At 50.0% G+C, this 19,430-nt stretch overlaps 2 protein-coding genes across 5 annotated transcripts in view; one reads left to right on the top strand and one right to left on the bottom strand.

Moving 5' to 3' along the window:
- Positions 1–19,430, top strand: part of LOC143431826 (facilitated trehalose transporter Tret1-like) — a 352,198-nt gene that overhangs the window by 300,380 nt on the left and 32,388 nt on the right. The window lies entirely within an intron of this gene.
- LOC143431853 (uncharacterized) overlaps positions 1–19,430 on the bottom strand; it is an 85,551-nt gene that overhangs the window by 38,801 nt on the left and 27,320 nt on the right. For all 4 annotated transcript variants that reach the window (XM_076908829.1, XM_076908826.1, XM_076908827.1 and 1 more), the window contains exon 3: positions 4,287–7,139. In XM_076908829.1, the coding sequence (XP_076764944.1) occupies positions 4,287–7,108 (2,822 nt within the window). In that variant the 5' untranslated portion in view covers positions 7,109–7,139. The remainder of the gene's footprint in view (positions 1–4,286; positions 7,140–19,430) is intronic.

Below are 19,430 nucleotides of genomic sequence, written 5' to 3'. Positions count from 1 at the left end.
TCGTCATTTTGATCTGCCACGCGTTTCGTAACTGAACAGGGAGAATTTCAGCCCTTACGCGAAGGGGTTCGAATTTCTTCCAACGATATAAATGTGCGATTGAAATTCGAACAACTGGAATTACTCGAAACTTCAGAGAGGATGAATTGTAAGAAAGAGTCAAATAGAAACTGATACGCGTTCGAAACAGTCGAGGCAAAGGCCCAAAGGGGAGTCTCTCGAGCTAAATAATGAAATGTAGAAAACTCAAAGGCGCAGAGAAACGAATTAATGGAACTGTCAATAAGAGATGTTATATCAGCCAACGAATAAACGTTCCACTGGATAATACTCGATATTTCATTCATTTTATTTCTCCTTAGCCCTCTCTGTGAATCCGCGCGAGGCTCGAGTGTGCTCGCAGCCATCTGTCCAGACAAATGAACAAAGGCCAGGGGGACAACGTTAAGCAATTTACACTGTAATCGGATAATAAAAATTCGAGGATCATCGAAAAAGAGTGTAAAAGTTCTCCTGGTTAGCCGATCTGGGGAGAACCGATCGGTTCGAGCAATTTTTCTCGTCCGTTAAACCAAGAAGTTGGCTGAAAGCATATTAAACCGTAGAATGGAGCAATTTCAATTTATTCCCGTCATGCTCCTCTCCTGTCAAGGAATTATTTTGTCCGTGGGATCAGTAACTAATTAAAAGTTTCGCCTCCTCGAACAACGAGCCTGGCTCAATCAACGACAAACTAACGAGGGATGACAAGTCCCCTTTATCTAGACTTAGCTACACTGTTCGCTGTTAGAGCAGCGCCAACTGTAAACGTAAAAATATAATTATTATCCTGTTCCGCGAAACATCTCGCAGAGGCTCGAAACTTCTGCTCAGCGATAAATTTCGCAGCCACCAAGTTGTAGAAAAGGGAGGAGGAGGGCGAGAATTTGTAAGTCGTTCCGCGCGCGGCGCTGCAGTCGCGGGACAGAAAAGTTTTCCAATAAGAAATTTACGGGGCAACATCGTAAATTATTCCAGGTGCGATAAATATCTGTGGCCGTTCTGAATTCGGTTACGTCACGAGCACAGGGCTAGCCCGATGCCTTGCGATTTATGGAGTAGTAAAACCACCCCCTGGTCACTGTTTGCGCGCCCCCCACGCCAGAAACCGTCCGGTTTAGTTTATGTAGCGACCGCAGAGAGCCCGTCATGCTGTTACCATGACAATAGCTTGATGCTGCGCGTGATTTCTGACGTCGCATTTATGGTCAACCCTTAATGGCCCTGCCAGAAATGAAATTCGTCCGCGAGAAGCTTTTCCTTTGAATTGCATCGCGTAATTTGGAGATCGTGGCAGGAACCATCGCGGCAACAAGCAGCGGATTAACGTCGAAGATGCCTTTCATTTATATTCCCTGATTTCCGGCTCGATGTCCGTGATGGAACCCCCCCAGTCGCTGCAATCAGTTCCGCAGATCCTTCTCAAAGGAGGTTAGGAAGGATCCACTCGATTATCGGGAGTAATTAAACTCGCCGACTGAATTCCTCTCCAGAACACGTAATTAGGGCCTCGAAATTGAGCAACGATTAACTCGATTGCTCCTTTGGGGAGAGGAAATCGCTGGGTCGCCAGGAAAAAGCGAAACGCGACTCGCGCTTTGATACTTGACGCGATTGGTCGATGGAGAATGGTTCCGCCATCTTGACAATGAGATCTCGCGGCACGAAACCAAGCGACACGGTTCAGAACAGAAATCTAAGAGTGAAATAATCTCTGAACGAGATGGAGCGCGTTTTTTTCGAGTCATAATCGCTCTCGATTCACAGCTGCGGAATAATCGTGGCGATTTTTCTCGAATTCGAGCGAAACGGTCCCGACAAATGTCCCCCCATTGAAGTTTCAACCAGCAGGTGTCAATATTCCAGAAGAGCGATTAAGGTGACTTATTAACAGCAGCTGCGTAGTCGTCGTCGTCTAATCTCGTTAATCGAGTCCCATTTTCACGTAGGAGAATTCCTCGCCTTTCGTTTCGAGGGAGGATTTTAATAACATCTAAATGCGCGCTGGGGACGCAAAAAGAGGACGGCCATTTAATAACCATAATCGTCCTGTTTCCAAAACGCGGACCGTTCGTACGCGACTCACGAGTTGCAATTTTCTTTCCTGGCCGTGGGATAAAAAGCTTAAAAGCGGGGTTCAGGCCACGGAGAATTGAAACAATCGGCCAGCTTTCTTTAAATTCCTTCTATCCCTCGAACACGCGTATAATTAGAGATTAAACGAACCTCTCTTTATTGTATATTTCAAACAAACCAAGTTGCCTAACCCAAAAAATAAGAATCCACCCACGCCATTTATCCCAGAGTCTCTAATTGAAAGCAACGAGCAAGGGTTGTTGCGCAGGGGTGAGAGAACGACCGGTGTCAGGTTGCAGTTTCGTGTGACGGGGCCAGTTAAAGTCGCACGACATAATTACCCAACTTGCCAACAGCACGTGGAACCGACCCGCCGCCGGAAGACAACGCTAACCCTCTGTTCCCCTTATGACTTCCGTCCCGTTTCAACCACCGTTGGGTCCACCAACTTCTGCACCTCCTCCCGGTTAAACCGCTCCCAGTTACGCTCGTTGGAAAAATTCCACCGCGCTCGTAAACTCCCCAGGGACGATAACGTGCTCGCGTTACGGTCGCGCTGGCAAAAAATTTCGCCAGAGTCACGGAGAACCGTTGCAGAGAGCACTGCTCGCCTCTAAAGGGAGCGTACAGGGGGTACGTAACGAGGTCTCGGATTAAAGCAGTTTGCAGTTTCGCCCATTGCTGCAGCGACACCCACCAACTCGAGTCCCATTCGTTAAGTCCATATTTGGCAGTGCCAAAATGCGTGGTCGTGGTTCTTCCTGGTGTCTTCGGTTCGTGGACGCGTCGCCATCGACTTGACCAGCGCAGAGCAAACTGAACACTCAGCGGAACAAGCTTCCACCCTTTCAGAGGGAAGGAGTGGACCTTCCACTGATTCAGTTTTCAGGAAACTGCTTGTCCGACCATTGTGCCCTCGACTTTCGCCCACAGTCAGGGATCCGTGTTTTCCCGTACACGAGACTCGCTGACACCGCTCGATTCTAATTACGCGCCAGCCCGCGATTAACAGGAAACGATCCTTAACGAGCTGCCATTGAAATCGCCAGCGGTGTCTCGACGAGAAGAATTGCTTTATGTCGACAGGCGAGTCTAGTTTTCGAGAAATAAGAAAGTCGAGGAGCTTCTCGAAGGACGAGCGAGATCTTCGACGTGGTAACGCATCATTGACTTTGAAACGGAGGCTGGCGGGTCCGATGAAGATGAAAAAAATAAAGTGGGCCACGATACTCCATTAACCTGATTACTGCCACGAAAGTAACGACCCTTTTTATGCTCGCGGCTTCCGCGCAACTGCTAAATGTGGACACGGCCTACATTTCGGTTCGTTTTACACAACGGAGGATCGCGAAACCGCGAGACAAAGTCCTGCGAGGACACCAGCCGCGATTTTCAAACCCCTGTCGAGTCAGCGTGTGATCTGCCTTAAAAAACCGCGCGATAACTTTTCCTGCCCCGACGAAATTCGTTATCCGACCCGGGCACAATAGCCAATTGATGGAAAAATATCGCTGGGGAACGAAACTTCCATCCGGCGGGTAATATGTTTCAATTTAAAGTCCAACGGCCCGAAATTTAATCAATTTCATCCGGCGTCCAATATGCCGTGAACTTCCGCGTTAACGATTTAGCGCGTGGTCAGTATCGGAATATTAAGGGCGCCATGAATCCACGCACAACCTGCACACCGTGCTGCCGTCGAAAGTTAAACCGTGCGCCGCGTAATCTCGAGCTTTAATATCGAGGCGAGCTGGAAATTGAGTCAGGAGAGTGCGCCTGGCAAGTCTCGCCCCCTCTTCCCCCACTAAATAACCTTCATCCCGCAATTAAGGCTCTTCCATTCTAATTCGCGAGCTTTATTATAAGGGCGTATGATTACGGGGCACGCGTATATTATCCGCGCTCCTGTGTTCCTTAATCCCACGACCAGACAATCCGCGCGCGCCTCTCCACTTCCATTTGTACCGCAATTCATTTTTTCCACTGGCAACTTCGACCCCGTTACAGAGATTAACGCGATGCACGGTGTTTGGGAATCCCTTTGCAGCTGGCTGACCTCGAGCAAGCCAACTTTCCCTGCTAACGAAGATCTGTTTTGCTGTTGACAACGCCCATCTTCAGAATTGCATAAGAAAAATTGAGTCGAAGACGCGATGTAGAGGATGACTTACCAGGAAGACTGAGTGGGTATCGATGGCAGCGCGCCTGGTGGCAGAGATCGCCTAATAGCCTGGCAACAGGATCTCCCGCTGCTCGAGGCCTCGTTGCAACAGGAGGGTGGATTGGTGCACGCGTGCCGCGTGACGACGCCGGTGGAGGTGGTCGGGAACTCGACCGCAGAGGCGCGCACCTTGGGCCGCAGCAACGGGGACATCGAGAAGCCATCCCTCTGATTAGACGCGGAGCTGCTGGAGCTGCTCGAGCCTGGGCTGCCGCCTAGGCGACCTGGCGACGCGTACGCGAAGCCGCGTAGCCGGAAGTGCTGGTGGTACGGGTAGCCAGCGGGCGGTGGTAGCCGATAATGATGATGGAATCCGAGATCCCGCCTCATGTACGGATCAGCGGGATCGTTGGTGGGCACGTAACGATCGGTAGGCGTGTGCACGGAGGGTGGAACGTATCTGTCGACGTATCTGTCCGGATAGAGCACCTCTGGAGGTGGTTGAGGCACGTAGCGTTCGACTGGCGTGTGCGCGGTCGGAGGGACGTAGCTTCCGGTGGCGCTGCTCGACCCGTAAGCGCGATCGGTCGACGTCGCGGCCACGGAAGTGCCGCAGGACGAGATCGGCGTTATGCGACCAGTGTATCGATCCTTTGGTTTTGGTAAGGACAGATACTTGTCCGCGGCTCGTACAGGCGAGTATCGATCGGTCGCTGAGTGGAAACGATCGGGAGTACCTGTGGAGGGTGTGAATCGATCCGTGGTGGCGACAGGGTTCGCGAATCTGTCGTAACGGTCTTGACTGAGCCTGTCGAATTGGTCGCTCGAGTTCGCGACGTTATAGCGATCGCTGGCGTAGCTCTGCACGGACTTTGAGACCTGAAGATACTTGTCGACGCTGGTCTTGGTAGCGGTTTGGTAGTTGGAACTGCCCACGACGCTGGTTCCCGATCGCAGATTGGTGTTGGTTGATTCAGGGGTGGGCGAGATGGAGGTGAAACGATCGTTCGATGAGGAGGACTGCGTGGCTGTCGCGTTCGTGTAAGAGGAGTGATATCTGGCGGTGGTGTCGGTCGAGGAGGAGGACGAGGAGGACGTCGCGGAGAGCAGCCGTTCCGTCGACGATCCCGCGACGACGTATCTGGATGCGTCGCTAGTTCCAAGTCTTCCGTCGTGTCCTGGCGACGAACTAGCGAGATAACGATCGGTGGACACGCAGAATCGATCGTTGCCTCGCGATTGACCGCACCGTTGTATCGCGAGGTCGTTGAAGCGATCGCCACTGCCGACGTATCTGGACTGACCGTTTCCTGCGTCCTGGAAGCTGGAGTACTTGTTGAAATCCGTGGGCGCTGGGGATCCGTTCGATCTGTCCGCGTACTTCTGGCAGACCGTCTCGACGCCTCTGTCCGCGTACAGGCGTCTCTGCTCGCTGCCGCTCGACGAGACTTGCAGAGACCTCTCCGTCGACGAGTATCGTTGGTGAGCGGCCTCGGGGTTAGGCGAGTTCGCGAGGAATCTTTCAGCGCTCGACGATATCGACGAGTAACGATCGTGGTGGACGTTGGCTGACGACGTTTCCTGGCGATGGTACCTGTCGTGGACTGGCGAACCGCCGATGTACCGCTCGGTCGACTTGCTGGCGAACCTCTCTGGGACTGGTGCGTGTATAGGCGATGAGGAAAGCAGCCTGTCCGTGGAGATGGCTGTGTACCTGGACCCGGTGGCATCTTTCCCTGGGATGTATACACCTGACCTGTCGCCTTGTAGACTGGCTTGCAAGCTTCCCAGCACTGGTGAGGAGCCTGACAGCAGACGATCGCTGGCTCCGCTGTATCGTTGCTGGTCCTTGGGCTCGTGCACACCTGGCGTCGATTGCTGGCTGGCCAGTAGTCGCTCCGCCGATGAGAATCGTTCCTCTGCTGGCATCGGGGATGCCGGTGCTGTGCCCCCGCCATATCTGGCGCTTGGAGAACCTGGGGGCAGAATCCTATCAGCAGCAGGATAACCAGCCAGGCTCTGGGTCGAGGCATACTTCTCGCTTGGGCTGGGCGAGAGTGGCGGTGGTGGGACGAAACGGTCGTTCGCTGGCGCCGGCGATGGCGGGGAGGGGAACGTTTCAGAGGAGAACGGACTGGTCGCGCAATTGGACGACACCAGGATGTTGCTGTTCGCGTACTCGTTCCCGTTCGACACCAGCTCGTTACCCGGATGATGGAACCGAAGCTCGCCGCTGCTGATCGGCTGAAAGGGCTCGCTCGGGGCCAACGACAGCCTCTGTTCACCGTGTAGACTGGCGAGCTCGTTGAACCGCGGGAAACGATCCGCGAGGACGTTCTGGGGCAACGTTTGCCCTGTCCCACTGGCTCTACCCGCGGCGAACTGATGGTGCGTCTGCAGGGTGGACTGAGAGAACCTCTCTTGGCTCTGGTAGTGACCGAATCGCTCGCAATTCGATTGCATCGAGCGCGTCTCCGCGCAGGACTTTGGGAAATCGTCGATAGTCGGCTTGTCCGTTGACTTGTCGTGCCTCTCGATGCCAGGCATCCGCTCCCGGGCTCCATAATCGAGGTGCTCGTTTCCTTGCCCTGGCTGATCGGTTTGGTAACGATCTTGGTTAGCAGCGCTCGATCGCGGGTCGATTGCTTGCTGCTGTCGCTGCTGGGACTTGTAACACTCCGTGGAGCTAGTGGGATCGATCTGGGAACCGACGCTTCCAGACGTTCCAGTACTCGATCCTGGGACCAGAGACGACGAGGACCCGTACTGAGTGATCGGATGTTGGTGCAGTAGGAGACGTTCTCTTCGGCCATAGTCGTCGTCTGTCGGCATCCTGGTGGCCCGGGGCCCGCTGTCAGGACATCTGAAACACGTGGACCATTTCGACGTTAGTTCGAACTTATTCTGTCCAGAGTGCGCTGGTGGAATTAAATGGCGCGTGGAGTATGGGCGACTACGAATGGTCAGACGTACGATGCTACGTGTTAAACTAAAGTAATGACGAAATTTACGAGATGCACGCCATCGAATAAATTAGGGGACAATATTGAAACTCCCAGTGGCATAATTATTCGAAGCTTCCTCGCAGCGAACAGCTTAAGTTACTTAATTACTCTTCCATTTAACTAAGCACTCTTTCGAACGGGGCTTAATTAAAGGACGGTTGGACAATGTGGTAATTATAAATTGATGGATGTCCCTCGCCTCCTTGGCTCGCTTACTGGAAAATAATTTCCCTTAAAACATCGAGCAAGGAATTCCAGCCACGAAGTTGAAACGCAACGCGACTCGTAACACGAACGTATCTCAGCGACGCGAGGGTGTATGTGCAGAGGGCGTAATTGGCCGTATATAAGAAGAGAGAGAGCAGAACCTGCAATCATTCGCGAGCAGAACGGAACGTGTAATCGATCGGGACATTTCTCTTGGTCGTAAACATTAACTCCTTCGTCCCTATCATTCGCGAAACCTGCCATTTGTGTCCACCCACTTCCTTAAATCCCAATTCTTTATTTTGCACTTGTAAAAAACTACCAGTGCAGGAAGACGAAGCAACGGAAATTCGTAAAACGTGGCCACAACCCTCGATCTTTATTCCGCGACGCGATTAAACACGAGCATACACGAAACAAGATGTTCCACCGCGTGTACGTCCATTATGGGAGTAGCTGGAAAAACTTTACGAAACGTGGAAATGGCACGGTGTCGTAAAGATAAAACACAGCCGGCGTTCCACAAAAGAGAGAACGATTCACATGCCCCGCGTACAGGGCTATAAATATATTTCTTTCTTTACATTTTCCACAGCTCGTATAATATCGAAGGAACGAAACAACCCCTATTTTATATACGAGCGCAACGTTTAAACATTTCGTCTCGCGTGTTCGAACACGAAGACGATTCTCTGCAGGAAGTTAAGTAACAAAGTCGAAATCGCGTGCGAAATGAAATTGAACGGCTACGTTGAACGTAAACGAAGAAACGTGGTCCCACCCTCTCTTTTCTTGGGTGGACGCTGCGGGCAGTTTTTGCAATTAGCGAGCTCAACGTGTTCCCGTCTCGTTCCTGATCGCCTTGCACCCCGATTACTACCCCTTTCCCAGAGTGCACGCTGAACATTACCACCGGATGGTCCTCTTGCGAGCCGTTTCCGCTCGGTTACATAACGCTAGGACACATTTTGCATAGTCCAGCGACTTTTTCCAACAGTTCTATCGTTTCGATTAAGTCGAGCATTAAACACCATCGAGCCTGAATTACGTTGCCATCGAGCAACGACGCCAGAGGATTATCTGAATATTGCAAAAGGTGAAAGATTGGAAAACACCGGTTCGAGATCGTCGAAATTGGCCAGTGTGCCATGCGACGCGGAAAGTAATTCCGTTCGAATGGAATCCAGCTCGATGCTCGTTCAATCAGTAATCCTGGGGGGGGAGGGGTCGGCTCGTCGACGCATTATTCCGTCGCGCGGTCTCTCCGTCCGAAATTTCAGCATCGAGGGCGGCCGTCAACCCGCCGCCATCCATTTCACGAACGTCGAGGAATGACATATTCTCAGGTTCCCGTTGGGGTCACGCGAGACGACACACACGCGACACGTGTCACGCGCACGTACGCGCATCAACCGGGGGCGTCAACTGCCGCATAAAACCATTTGTCAAATCTCCTTCCATGGGATGCCGCGGATTTCTTCGGCAAATCTTCGACGCTATTCGAAAGGGCGGGGAAAACAACCCCAAATGGATCAACGTTCTTCGAATATTTTAGACACTGGAATGCCAAACTGTGGTGGAAGTCCGTTTCCTTTCGTTTAAGGGTGGAAAAGTCAGTTTTCCAGAGAATAACCAACCATTCTTTAATTAGTAGTGCCATATAATTTATAATAATACAGAAGACTCGTTCTGCAACTGGGATGCAAAGCTTGACATTGCTCTGGGTGCACTCCAAGTGCAGCAAACCTTAAATATAATATATTTTAACTGGTGTGCATAATAAATGAGTAAACGCAAAAACCCTAACCATGGTGACGCATAGGAAAAAGGTTGAGCTGGCGACAAGAAGTGTTAGCAGCCGGTAAAAAGCGAGGGTGGGCCAATTTAGGGGTGGCGCATCGTCTTCGAACGGGTGGACGCGCATATTTCCACGGTTCGCGATAAGACTCGCCGTGAAATTTTCCACGACGGTATCTGGCAGCTCTGTACTTGGGTTCGACCAACTCGTTCCGTGGACGAGGAGAAAAGAACGAGCAGAAAAAGATGCAAATTTTCCGAGTAACCGCGTCCGCGAGAATAACAGTCGAACGAGCAGAAACTCGGTTTCATTTCGAGTCTTAGCCTCGCGAGATCATTGCTACCCTGGCAAGATACACGTTGATGGTTCTCGCCAACGGCGCGTCGTAACTTTTCTTGATTATTCCTGCGGTGCTCTCCGTTCCCTGTTTCGGCGTTTCTTTGGAAACGAGGTTTACGACGCCATAAAACCCCGCTGGGAAACTGGCTTTTAATATTGAAACTCGGGAAATTGACGAATTCCAAAATTTCCATCGCTATTGTCGAAATTCCCCTTCAGATTCTTATCGATACGAAGGAACGACGCGGATACGCCATTTTGGTTCCACTAAATATCGCGAGAAATAATAATTGCAAGGCACTAAAAAGGAAGCATGAAATACTCGCGTAGAGAATCGATGGAGGGATGGATAAAAAAATAGCGGAGCCTAAAATTTCGAGAGTGGTATCACGATAACCAAAAACACGAAGGATCCTCGAGGCTGGGAACGTTTGATGCCCGCGTGAAATTGCTACGGTCGAATAATCGAATTCGCAGTGAACAATAACCGTGAAAAATCCAATATGGGTCATTCTTTAATGACAAACTGATAATTTCCGGTCCCGGAACTGGGTCAACGGAGGAACAATGGCTAGTAACAAGCGGACGCGAAACAAAGAAATAACACGGGGGGCACGAAAATCAATCGTCGGATCGTCGACTTGAAAATCAAGTCCCCGCGATAACAATCGAAATTCCCGTCCGCCCATTTTCCGTGCGCTCGAACAAACGCTCGTTTCGAGCCACTTACGCTCGATGACGAATTAATTAAGCCGTATATACGCGAAACAGACATCGAGTGGGGTCGAAACACGTGTAACTCAAGTATTATCCAATAACGGGCGTTGATGTTGCCCGTAAACCGTTCCCAGTCGAACACGAATTTCGCGCGACCGACGCGACCGTAATTTAACCACTCAGCGATTTTACACGGCGAATCGCAGCTCGAGGAACGGTCGCGCGTGCACCAAAATGGCGGCAGGCAGACGCGTTGGTCCCGGCTGGAACCTGAGAAGCTTATCCGTTGACGTGACAAAAGTAAATGGCTTCAGCCACGCTGTCAACGCGAGGTGGATGCCTCGAGACACCGGACGAGCCTCGTCCCCGAAAGTTTCCGGCAAATGGAGCGGAGCCAGAGGCTGCGACGTGCCGTTATCAGCGAATCGACCTGTCGAATGTATAAATATGTCTGGGACGTGTCAAGCAGCGAGAGGGGGATCGATGCGCGTCCGGTTCCGACGCTGGCTCGAACGCGATTCAATCGCCTCGTCGCGAGTAATGGCGCGGACCGAATCCAGATGTCGTTCCAAGATAGAATTTCCCTCGATCCGCTGGGCTGATTCTGTATAATACCAGGAGTTATCTTCGCGATAAAACCATCTCTCGTTCGTCACGAAAAATTGCTGGGAGCAGGATCGAAATGCGGAGCGTTGGGAATTCACATTGACGATAAATAATACGAACCAAGTGCGGATTTTAGGTGAATACATTATCCTCGACGAGCGTGTGGACAGAACCGTGTTTGCTGTTCAGAAGTCACCGGACTATAACACTCGTGAATATTTAATAAGACGCTTATTGGATTTCCCTCTCGCCGTGGCCTTAATAAACGGTTGTAATTAAATGTTCTCCGGGTATATCGTTACTAATTAGTAAATTGTGGCTTTACTTTCTTATCGTATATATTCATCGGAGCCGAAGATCCAGCTCGAAGTCCGCCAGGATTGGAATAATTGAAACGCAGCGACGTTCGTTAAAATGTTGAATAAATTTACGCGTTCGACTCGTTAATTTAACCAGCCCCGTTCGAAAAATTCGAATAACGAATTAGAGAGCACGCCGCGTTAGCGGTGGGGTATGAAAATGATTGGAAACAACCGAAACGGTTCGACACATTTTGCGTTAATTTTAGTTATTAATCCGGTCTTTCGTTGGAAAGCAAACACGGACTCCCAGGACAACGCCACGGTACAATAACGTTCGCGTTACCATTTCGATACATTAATTAATTACCCAGGATATAAAATTAGTCAATTACCCGTTGTAATAATTATGCTGTTCCACAAAGCAGGACCAAAGGGACGAAACATAAATTATTCGACAGGTGTTGGGGTTCCATAAAAATGGTAAAAATCGTGGAAACGACCTAACCATGGAGTTATATCGTAACGTCTTGTTGTCTTAATTAAGGTAAAGCGAAAGCGAACCGGTTACCATCAATGGTTCTGACCGTAGCGAAACGCTGTGCAAACATTTGAACGTTCAAGCGCGCCGTATCTGAAACAGACGGTGGAATCCGCTTTATGGTACCACTGAGAGGGTAATAGTTGCTTTTCACCCTTTAGCGATGGCGGTGCTGGCCGTGAAGCTGCGCCAGCTGCACGGGCAGCTCTGCCGCGAACTGCTTGTAAACGAAATTAGTACCGCGATCGATGTTTCGATGCGTGCAGCCATGCGTCTAGCCCAGAGATGTGTACCAGCCCTTACCAATATCGTTTAATACCGATTTTGAACCGCTTTGCCGGAGAAACATTAACCAGGATCAGGAGAAACTCGCGTATTTCGCTCCACCGTGTAGATTTGGAGGAATGGCGGTTTAAGTACGTAGGATAATTTCGTTTTATGGCAAGGTAGATGGAGTACGCGTTGATAGCGATAATAATAAATTCCAAGACGCCCATTCAGCTGATCGTAGGCCCTCGAACCGTCCGAGGGACACCGTGGCCAGCACAAAGCCAGCGATCAATCAAGGAAATCGTATTCGAACAGTCGAATAGCCGTCCGATCCCTCGAGATCGCTATTAATTCGTTCAACGAACCGAGTTGCATCTTTTACGAGCGTCTATCCTTCGTCGGCTGGCACGGCGTGTCGGACGACTCCTGGCTCGGTTCCAAATTGAATCCATTTAAATACTCAGTCTCCTTGCCCTCTGGCACCCTTTAATTCCCGATTTTATAGGAGCCCCTTCGATCATTAAAAGTCCTTAGTGAAACACTATGCGTAACTGCCTTTTTTCCCTCTGTCGTCGTCGATGCACCCTTGGACCCTCCCTCTAACCTCATCCAGAGAATTACAGTGGCCAAAGTAAATCCACAGAAGCTGATGGTAGCCATTAACTGGTCAGAAATCAAAAGTTAGTCGAGAGACCAAGTTTTAAAAGAGCCACCGCGTATTCATCACCCCTTTCGAGAGGTACACGTCCTCTTATCGCCTAGCACTGCTCGTGGAGAACCGGAGGAACGCGGAAATGGCGGCTCTGGAATATAGGACGAGGGTGGAAAGACCTCGAGAGATAGGAAAAAGGCAACCTTACGGATGAGATACAGGAAGGGGAGGCGATTGTCGAGAAATAGGGCCGTTTTACCGTCGTCCACCGCGAGCGTCCTCGTTCCACGCCTAACAAAGAGTGGTAGCATGGCTGCGAGGATCATCTTGCAGGATCACGTCGACGCGAAACATCGCTGACGAGTCGATCTCGCCGTCGTGCTCGTCGGAAATATTAAATTCACGTTAAATATTATTACTTCTCTACGCGCTGATTTAATTTTTAAAACGATACCCGTGGAAACGTTGGAATTTCGCGAACAATTTCACGGATATACGAAAAAAGACCGCGAGAGCAAAGTACAGTGCGGCTGTAAAAAATTTCTATACATCGTTCTGGTTTGTTTTAACATTCGCAGATCCCAGGTAATTAAATTCAAGTGATACAGAAAATTCCGGTCCCGTTTAATCCCCTAACATTTAAAAACATCACGCGGATTTAATTTCCCTGCTGCGAATTAATTTTCGTTCGTTTTATTAGCACCAAATTATGATAAACAAGCACAGCCATCGTTCGATCAATTAACCGTTTCGCCTCTCGATTAATCCTGGACCCACTGACAAGCCTGAGAGCGCGAAATTAAAGGCTCGACAGGCCTGAATAATTCAAGCAGCGGACGGCCAATGACCCGTCAACGAAACGAGAGAAAAAAGCAAGCCAAAGGGTCCAGTTTCACAGTCCACCGCGAGCGGAAACACGTTCACCAGATTTATCGGCGGAAAGTCGCGTTAAACGGATTTTCCGCCGATCGTGGCCTTGAAATACCACGAGAATCCCGTGGGACGGCGGAACTCCATCGGGGGCCGCGTTGAAAGCATCTCATACCGGAAAAGGCCATTCCGCGACCAACTACCCTCTCTCGAATCGAATCGGGTCGACGTTCCCGCGGAATTGAAAAATCTCACGCGACGCCTCGCCTTTCAATCCCTCCCTCGAGAGCTCCTCGACCCTCTGATGGACTCTCCATCGACATCTGCATACGAATCGTTTAATTATTTACGTACACAGCAGCATTAAATCGCGAAATAGTTGCTCGCGAAGGGTCGTTTCGCGACAGATCAATCACAGTTCTTGCCACTGCCACGAGTGGTTTCGCTCGTTTCCTTCTGGACGTTTAATTATAATTTATCTTCCGAGCATGTCAGCCCCCTATACTTCCTGTATGGGGCCAGACAATGATTCATTCGAGACTGCAGCTGGGCGAAGAAATCGTTTCAACGCGGGACCAACTAAAAATTCTAACCAGGACGAGGGGAATTCGTACTTACGCGACCAAGGTTCCCATTTGCTGGAGGATTTCGAGGAAACTGGAGGGAGAGGAGGTAATTTCGAATCGACGATTGATCCACGCGGAGATTTTCGCGACCGCAGACGCCGCTGCGATAAAACGGGAACGAGTTTTGTATTGGAAATCGCGTGAATTCCCTCGTAAAGTCGCGCGACGAGGGCGAGGGCAGGCGAAATGCAGAGACGCGGGACAGTTTTTACAAGAACAAACGTCGACACGCTGTAAATTCACGCGTGCTCGTCCACGGGTGTAACGCGTTCACCCCTGATGCAAATACGATAACCTCTCCACCTTTTTATCCGCGACCTGGCGTCAAGCTGAATATGAATTTCACTCGATGCTCTGTCGCTGGAATTTTATTCTTCCTGAACGGATCTTCGAAAAGTTCGCTTCTAACGATTTTTAAAGGGAATGGATTTTTTTGCGAACCGCGCGATTATTTAAACGCCTTGGAGCGTGACGTAGAGCATCGTCTGGCCTCGTATTTCACCTCGCGAAAATAACAGCGAGTCCAAATCCGAGGGAGGATAATTCCCGCTGATAGATTTACTCCACGCTTCCTTCGCGGACCACGCTCGCATAATAATAACTGGCTGGTATTAAATCAATGCCGTGGGAGGCCGCCATTTATTCCAGCCTCGCGAAACGATCTAAGTTTCGGTATAACCGTGCCGCGAGTCTGCTGTGCAACTAAATGGCCGTCATTAGCGAGGGGCATCGAGAAAGAATCGCGCCATTTTGGGCGATCCTGATCGTGGAACACCAAATCAATCGTTCTGGATAGATTTTCATTATTTCTCAACCCAAGAAACGAGTTTCTTCGTTATTGGCACGTGCGAATGAAGCGTAAGATTCTTCAAAGCCACCAAGCGGAAGCATAAAGGCTCTAATAGCCGTAGGAAAAATCCAATTCATCGCGAAGTACAACTCTTAAGCCCCGGAAGGAGGTAAATTACAAGGTTCCCGACGACATCGCTCTTGGTCTTCCCGTGGCCCTCCAAATAACACCCTTCTAACCCCCAACTATTCAGTTATCTCCGTGGAACTCGATAAAACGGCTGGTAATCATCGTGGCGACTTCTTTTCGCGTTAGCCAGCGCTGGGCTGGCGGTTCGATCGCCGTTAATGGATTCCTCGGCTCGATCGAGGGGGTAAAGCGTGTCCGAATTAATACGCCGATGAAAAATACCGGGCCGGGTGACGCTAATTCAAGAGCCTCGTAAATCTCGCCCAGCTAGCAGCCACCGCCGCCGTGGAGACGGTATTTATGGGAGTCGATAAATAATAAGAAAGTATAATAAGCGACACGCCCTCGCTGGGCCACCCCCTCACCCTCTGGATCGCCTCCACGACTCGCAGTCTCCTCTGCCACGGGCCGCGATAAATTCACGTCCCTTTTCAAAACGGCATTCGACGATTCGGATCGTTCAACCAACGCCACCATACATCTCGATCCAACCCCGTGGCTTTTCACGCCCCTACCCTCTCGATCGATCCCATCGAGGCACTGGTCGAACGTCTTTTGTCGAGAACGAAGAGTTCTGATCATCTGATTTTTAGATAATTGAACACAAAAGGTGTTTAATTCGATGTTTAAGGTTTCTTGAGACTCTAAGTCATTGGATATCGTTGAGACACTCGACCAACCCCATCTCGACTAAGTAAACCAGGTGTTGCATTCGAAAGAAGATGGATAGAGTATCAAAGATGGGTAAGAACATTTGGGTACCTGAAATGCCCTCGCAACTGTGGTATTATGCATGCGAGAATAAAAATATCGTGGGGGAAACTCTCATCCGCGTTGCTCAAATCGACTTACTCCTTTAATGGAGTTAGAAATGAGATTGTTCGTGCGCGTCTGGGGATTCTAAATTGAGTGGAGGGTCGCTGAATTCTTGTTCGAGGTAATGAACGAGGAGATGGACTTACAGTTTCAGGGAAGTGGGTTTTTATACTTGCAAAGGAAGAATATGTAATGACTACTGATTTTTAACGAGAACGCGGAGGGATCGATATAAAGCTGGCGACAATAAATATTCATCCGAGAGGGAAAAGATTCGAACTCGATGATAACAGTTTTATTTATCGAAAAATACAAATTCCAACCAGCGAGTCACTCGCGGACGCGGAAAGAGACCGTCCAGGGATATTTCAGCATGCTGGTATTTACAGACGCAACAGAAATTTGTTTCACCGGTGATGCGTACACACAATAAAACAACCAAGCGAGTTTCGTTCACCTTTTTTCAAATACCCCCTTATCGGTCTCTAAAAATATATATCCACGAATAAGAGAAAGAAAATTCCAAATTGTATGTTAATATTGCACAAATTAAATACGAAGCTCGATATCAACCCCAAGATGTAAATAAAAAGAAAAAACAGGGGGTTGTTTTCGTCGCGAGGTCCACGCGTCGCATTCTCCAACTTAATTGATCGAGATTCGAAGAATGAAAGGGGTGCGGGTCAATCGAAAAGAATCGTCGAAGGTCGTGAACGGGGGTGGAAGAATTAATGAACGCGATAAATAATATCGAACAATGGCGGGTGGCCCAGTTTCCCTGAAGACGGGGGGGGGGGGGGGGGGGAAGAATGCTTGTCCAGGCTTGGGATAATGCGCGATGCTGGATCGACGCCTCGGTATAGACGTAACATGGCCAACAAATAAAATGTTATGGCCTCCTCGCGTCTCCAAACGACCCACTTTTCAGCCTGGCAGTTATTACTCCGCGAAGGGCCCGCGTTCTCGAAAAACAGCTCCTCTCGTTTGCATGGAGCGGAAACGACCCCGATATCTCGTAAATATATCATTTTTCTTCCATCGCGGTGGCTGCCGGACGCTTTTCATCCCCCAGGGTAGTCCAGAGTCCCTCTCCAACTGCGTTAATCATTTCTCGCCAAACCAACAGAAGCATCCGGCTTTAACGAAGCACGTACGAATAAATAACTCATCGTTAGTTAAGACAATATTACGTCATCGTTCGAGGGATAATACCATGCACGTTCTCAGCTCTGAGGATTAACTCGCGCCAAGTTCCGCGTTTCAAACGTGGAATTATGATAATCCAGAATTCTTTCCACCGCCGTTACAATTCGATCGCGCATCGACAACGACGCGAAGCAGCGCCAGACGGGGGTGGGAATCCTCGCGATACAGAGACGGGAACATCCCCAGCGAGCTCGCGGGAATTACCCAGCGAATACCCACCGTAGTCGATAATCCACGGCAGAAGGTTTCATTCCCGCGTTTAAATCTCGAATACCGCGGGAACGGACCAGTTAATTCCTCGATAAACACTCGCTGGTATTTAGAACGGCTATTAATATCGTCCCCGCGGTTTGTCCGGGTCTAAACGCGGCATTGATAGATCGACCACGATCCTTATCGTCGAAAGAAAGACGGGAGAACGCGCGACTCTGGGTTCTACGTGTGACCCACTATTTATGCACGCGTTCGTTCCTTGCGAGCGTGGAAAATTGTCTCTGATATTCGCAATTTCAGGCTCCGCCGTCGTAGCTCCCTGCGATGGAAAAGAAATATTTCCTCAGCCCCTGTATCATACTTTTGACAAGTTTTTGTACCGGATAGTGGCTCGAGTAACCGTAACTTACGCGATCAATGGCGACGACAGTTCGCAAAGCCCATCAAAGCCGCGAAGCACCCCAGAGAGAGGCAGAGGAGGAACAACAACGGTCGAGAGGAGAGAAAAAAAGGGAGAACGAGGCGCTCTAAAGTCGCTGGTCATCCTAAATTTCCAGAACGACCGCGGAACAGCTTCGCACGGCTGCCGTGAGAAGGTAAAAAGGACGTAAAATTTCTACAGCCGCCATAAGCACTCGTATACGGTGTGGATTCAGGGTGCAGTAACGAAGGGTTCGGTGGGTGGTCCACGCCGTTGTCCCAGTAAATCAAACGAACGATAAAAGTGGAGGCGAAGAGGGTGGCGGAGGAATAACGCGTAAGCCGCTTCCGTTTTAATTATCTACAGGATTAATCGGCGCGCAGGCAGCCGTGGGTGGCGCGCCCTTGCCTGGAGGGGGCGAACCTCGCGCCTTCCTCTAATTACAAAACGGAAGCTGCATTCTGTCGGTAAGATCGTGCTTCCTGTAGCCGCAGCAGCCTCGTTAGCCGTTCGCCACGTGATATTGTACACCCCATACAGCAGCGTCGACTTCCACGCGCGAGCTGCATCGCGTACGACGGCGAAGGGGGTGTGGAAGTGGCGCACACGTGGCGGAGAGCCACCAGGACGTACCCTTTATGCGACCACACACGTGTAACAGGGCTGTACACGTAGCTGGGTAATCAGACGAGCGTATAGTTCGCGAACAATCACGCTGAAAGTTACACCTCCGCGTTACGAGCGCGTTATCACGAAAGTTCCGACAGCGCGCATCACACCGCGCTGTTTCAATGCGACGAAATAGAAAATGCACAGAGGAAGCCATTCGTTCAGCCGCGGACGCATTTCAGAATGAAAACGCGCGCGTTGCCTTTGGAATTTTATTCTTTGGAAAAGCAGCCTGCCCGCTGGGTGAAAGGGTTTATTAACGCTTCATTAGCAGCAGACTTCGCGTTGTCGTCCATCGGTCGCAGACTTCGTTTTTTCGTGTTCGACGCTCGCTTCTATTTTTTTTTTTCTCCCTCTTCTCTCGTTTCGTGGGAAACGCGCGAAACGGAATCGATAAAATGGCACATTTTCTCGATTTCGAAAAATCTTTGGTAATTCCATTGTCAGCCGGCGAAGTGCTACAAATCGAGTTCCCTTTTGAAATAAAAATGTGTCAACTTTCAGAGGACGCGCGGAATGCTTTTGCCACGCCGATGGGATCGATAAAACCATCGAGACAGGAAAAAAGTACGTGAAAGGGACGCCTGGGTGCATCACGGTCAGTGACAGCGCCGATTGATATGCCCGATGCACGCAGAGTCTCTATCATTTCACCGAAATGGAATCGGAATTCGACTCCGCGAAATTAATCGATCTTCGCCACCCAATTCTTTTGGTTCCTCGCCAGTTGAAATATCTGTTTACCAGTCGCGTCGAGCGCGTAAACGAGCGATCGTTTAACATTCAAACGAACATCGAAGCGCGCAGCTCAAAGAGACCGTTCCTCTCCCTTTAATATCCCCTCGTGCCTCGAATTTTTCGACCAAACTCAATCGTTACGCGTTTCATAAAATTCTCTACACTTACGAACAAATATTTTA

Source organism: Xylocopa sonorina, unplaced genomic scaffold, assembly GCF_050948175.1.
Source record: "Xylocopa sonorina isolate GNS202 unplaced genomic scaffold, iyXylSono1_principal scaffold0014, whole genome shotgun sequence".
NCBI lineage: Eukaryota > Metazoa > Arthropoda > Insecta > Hymenoptera > Apidae > Xylocopa > Xylocopa sonorina.
Note: the sequence above shows the minus strand (reverse complement) of the source record. Positions and strands in the feature narration are given on the sequence as shown.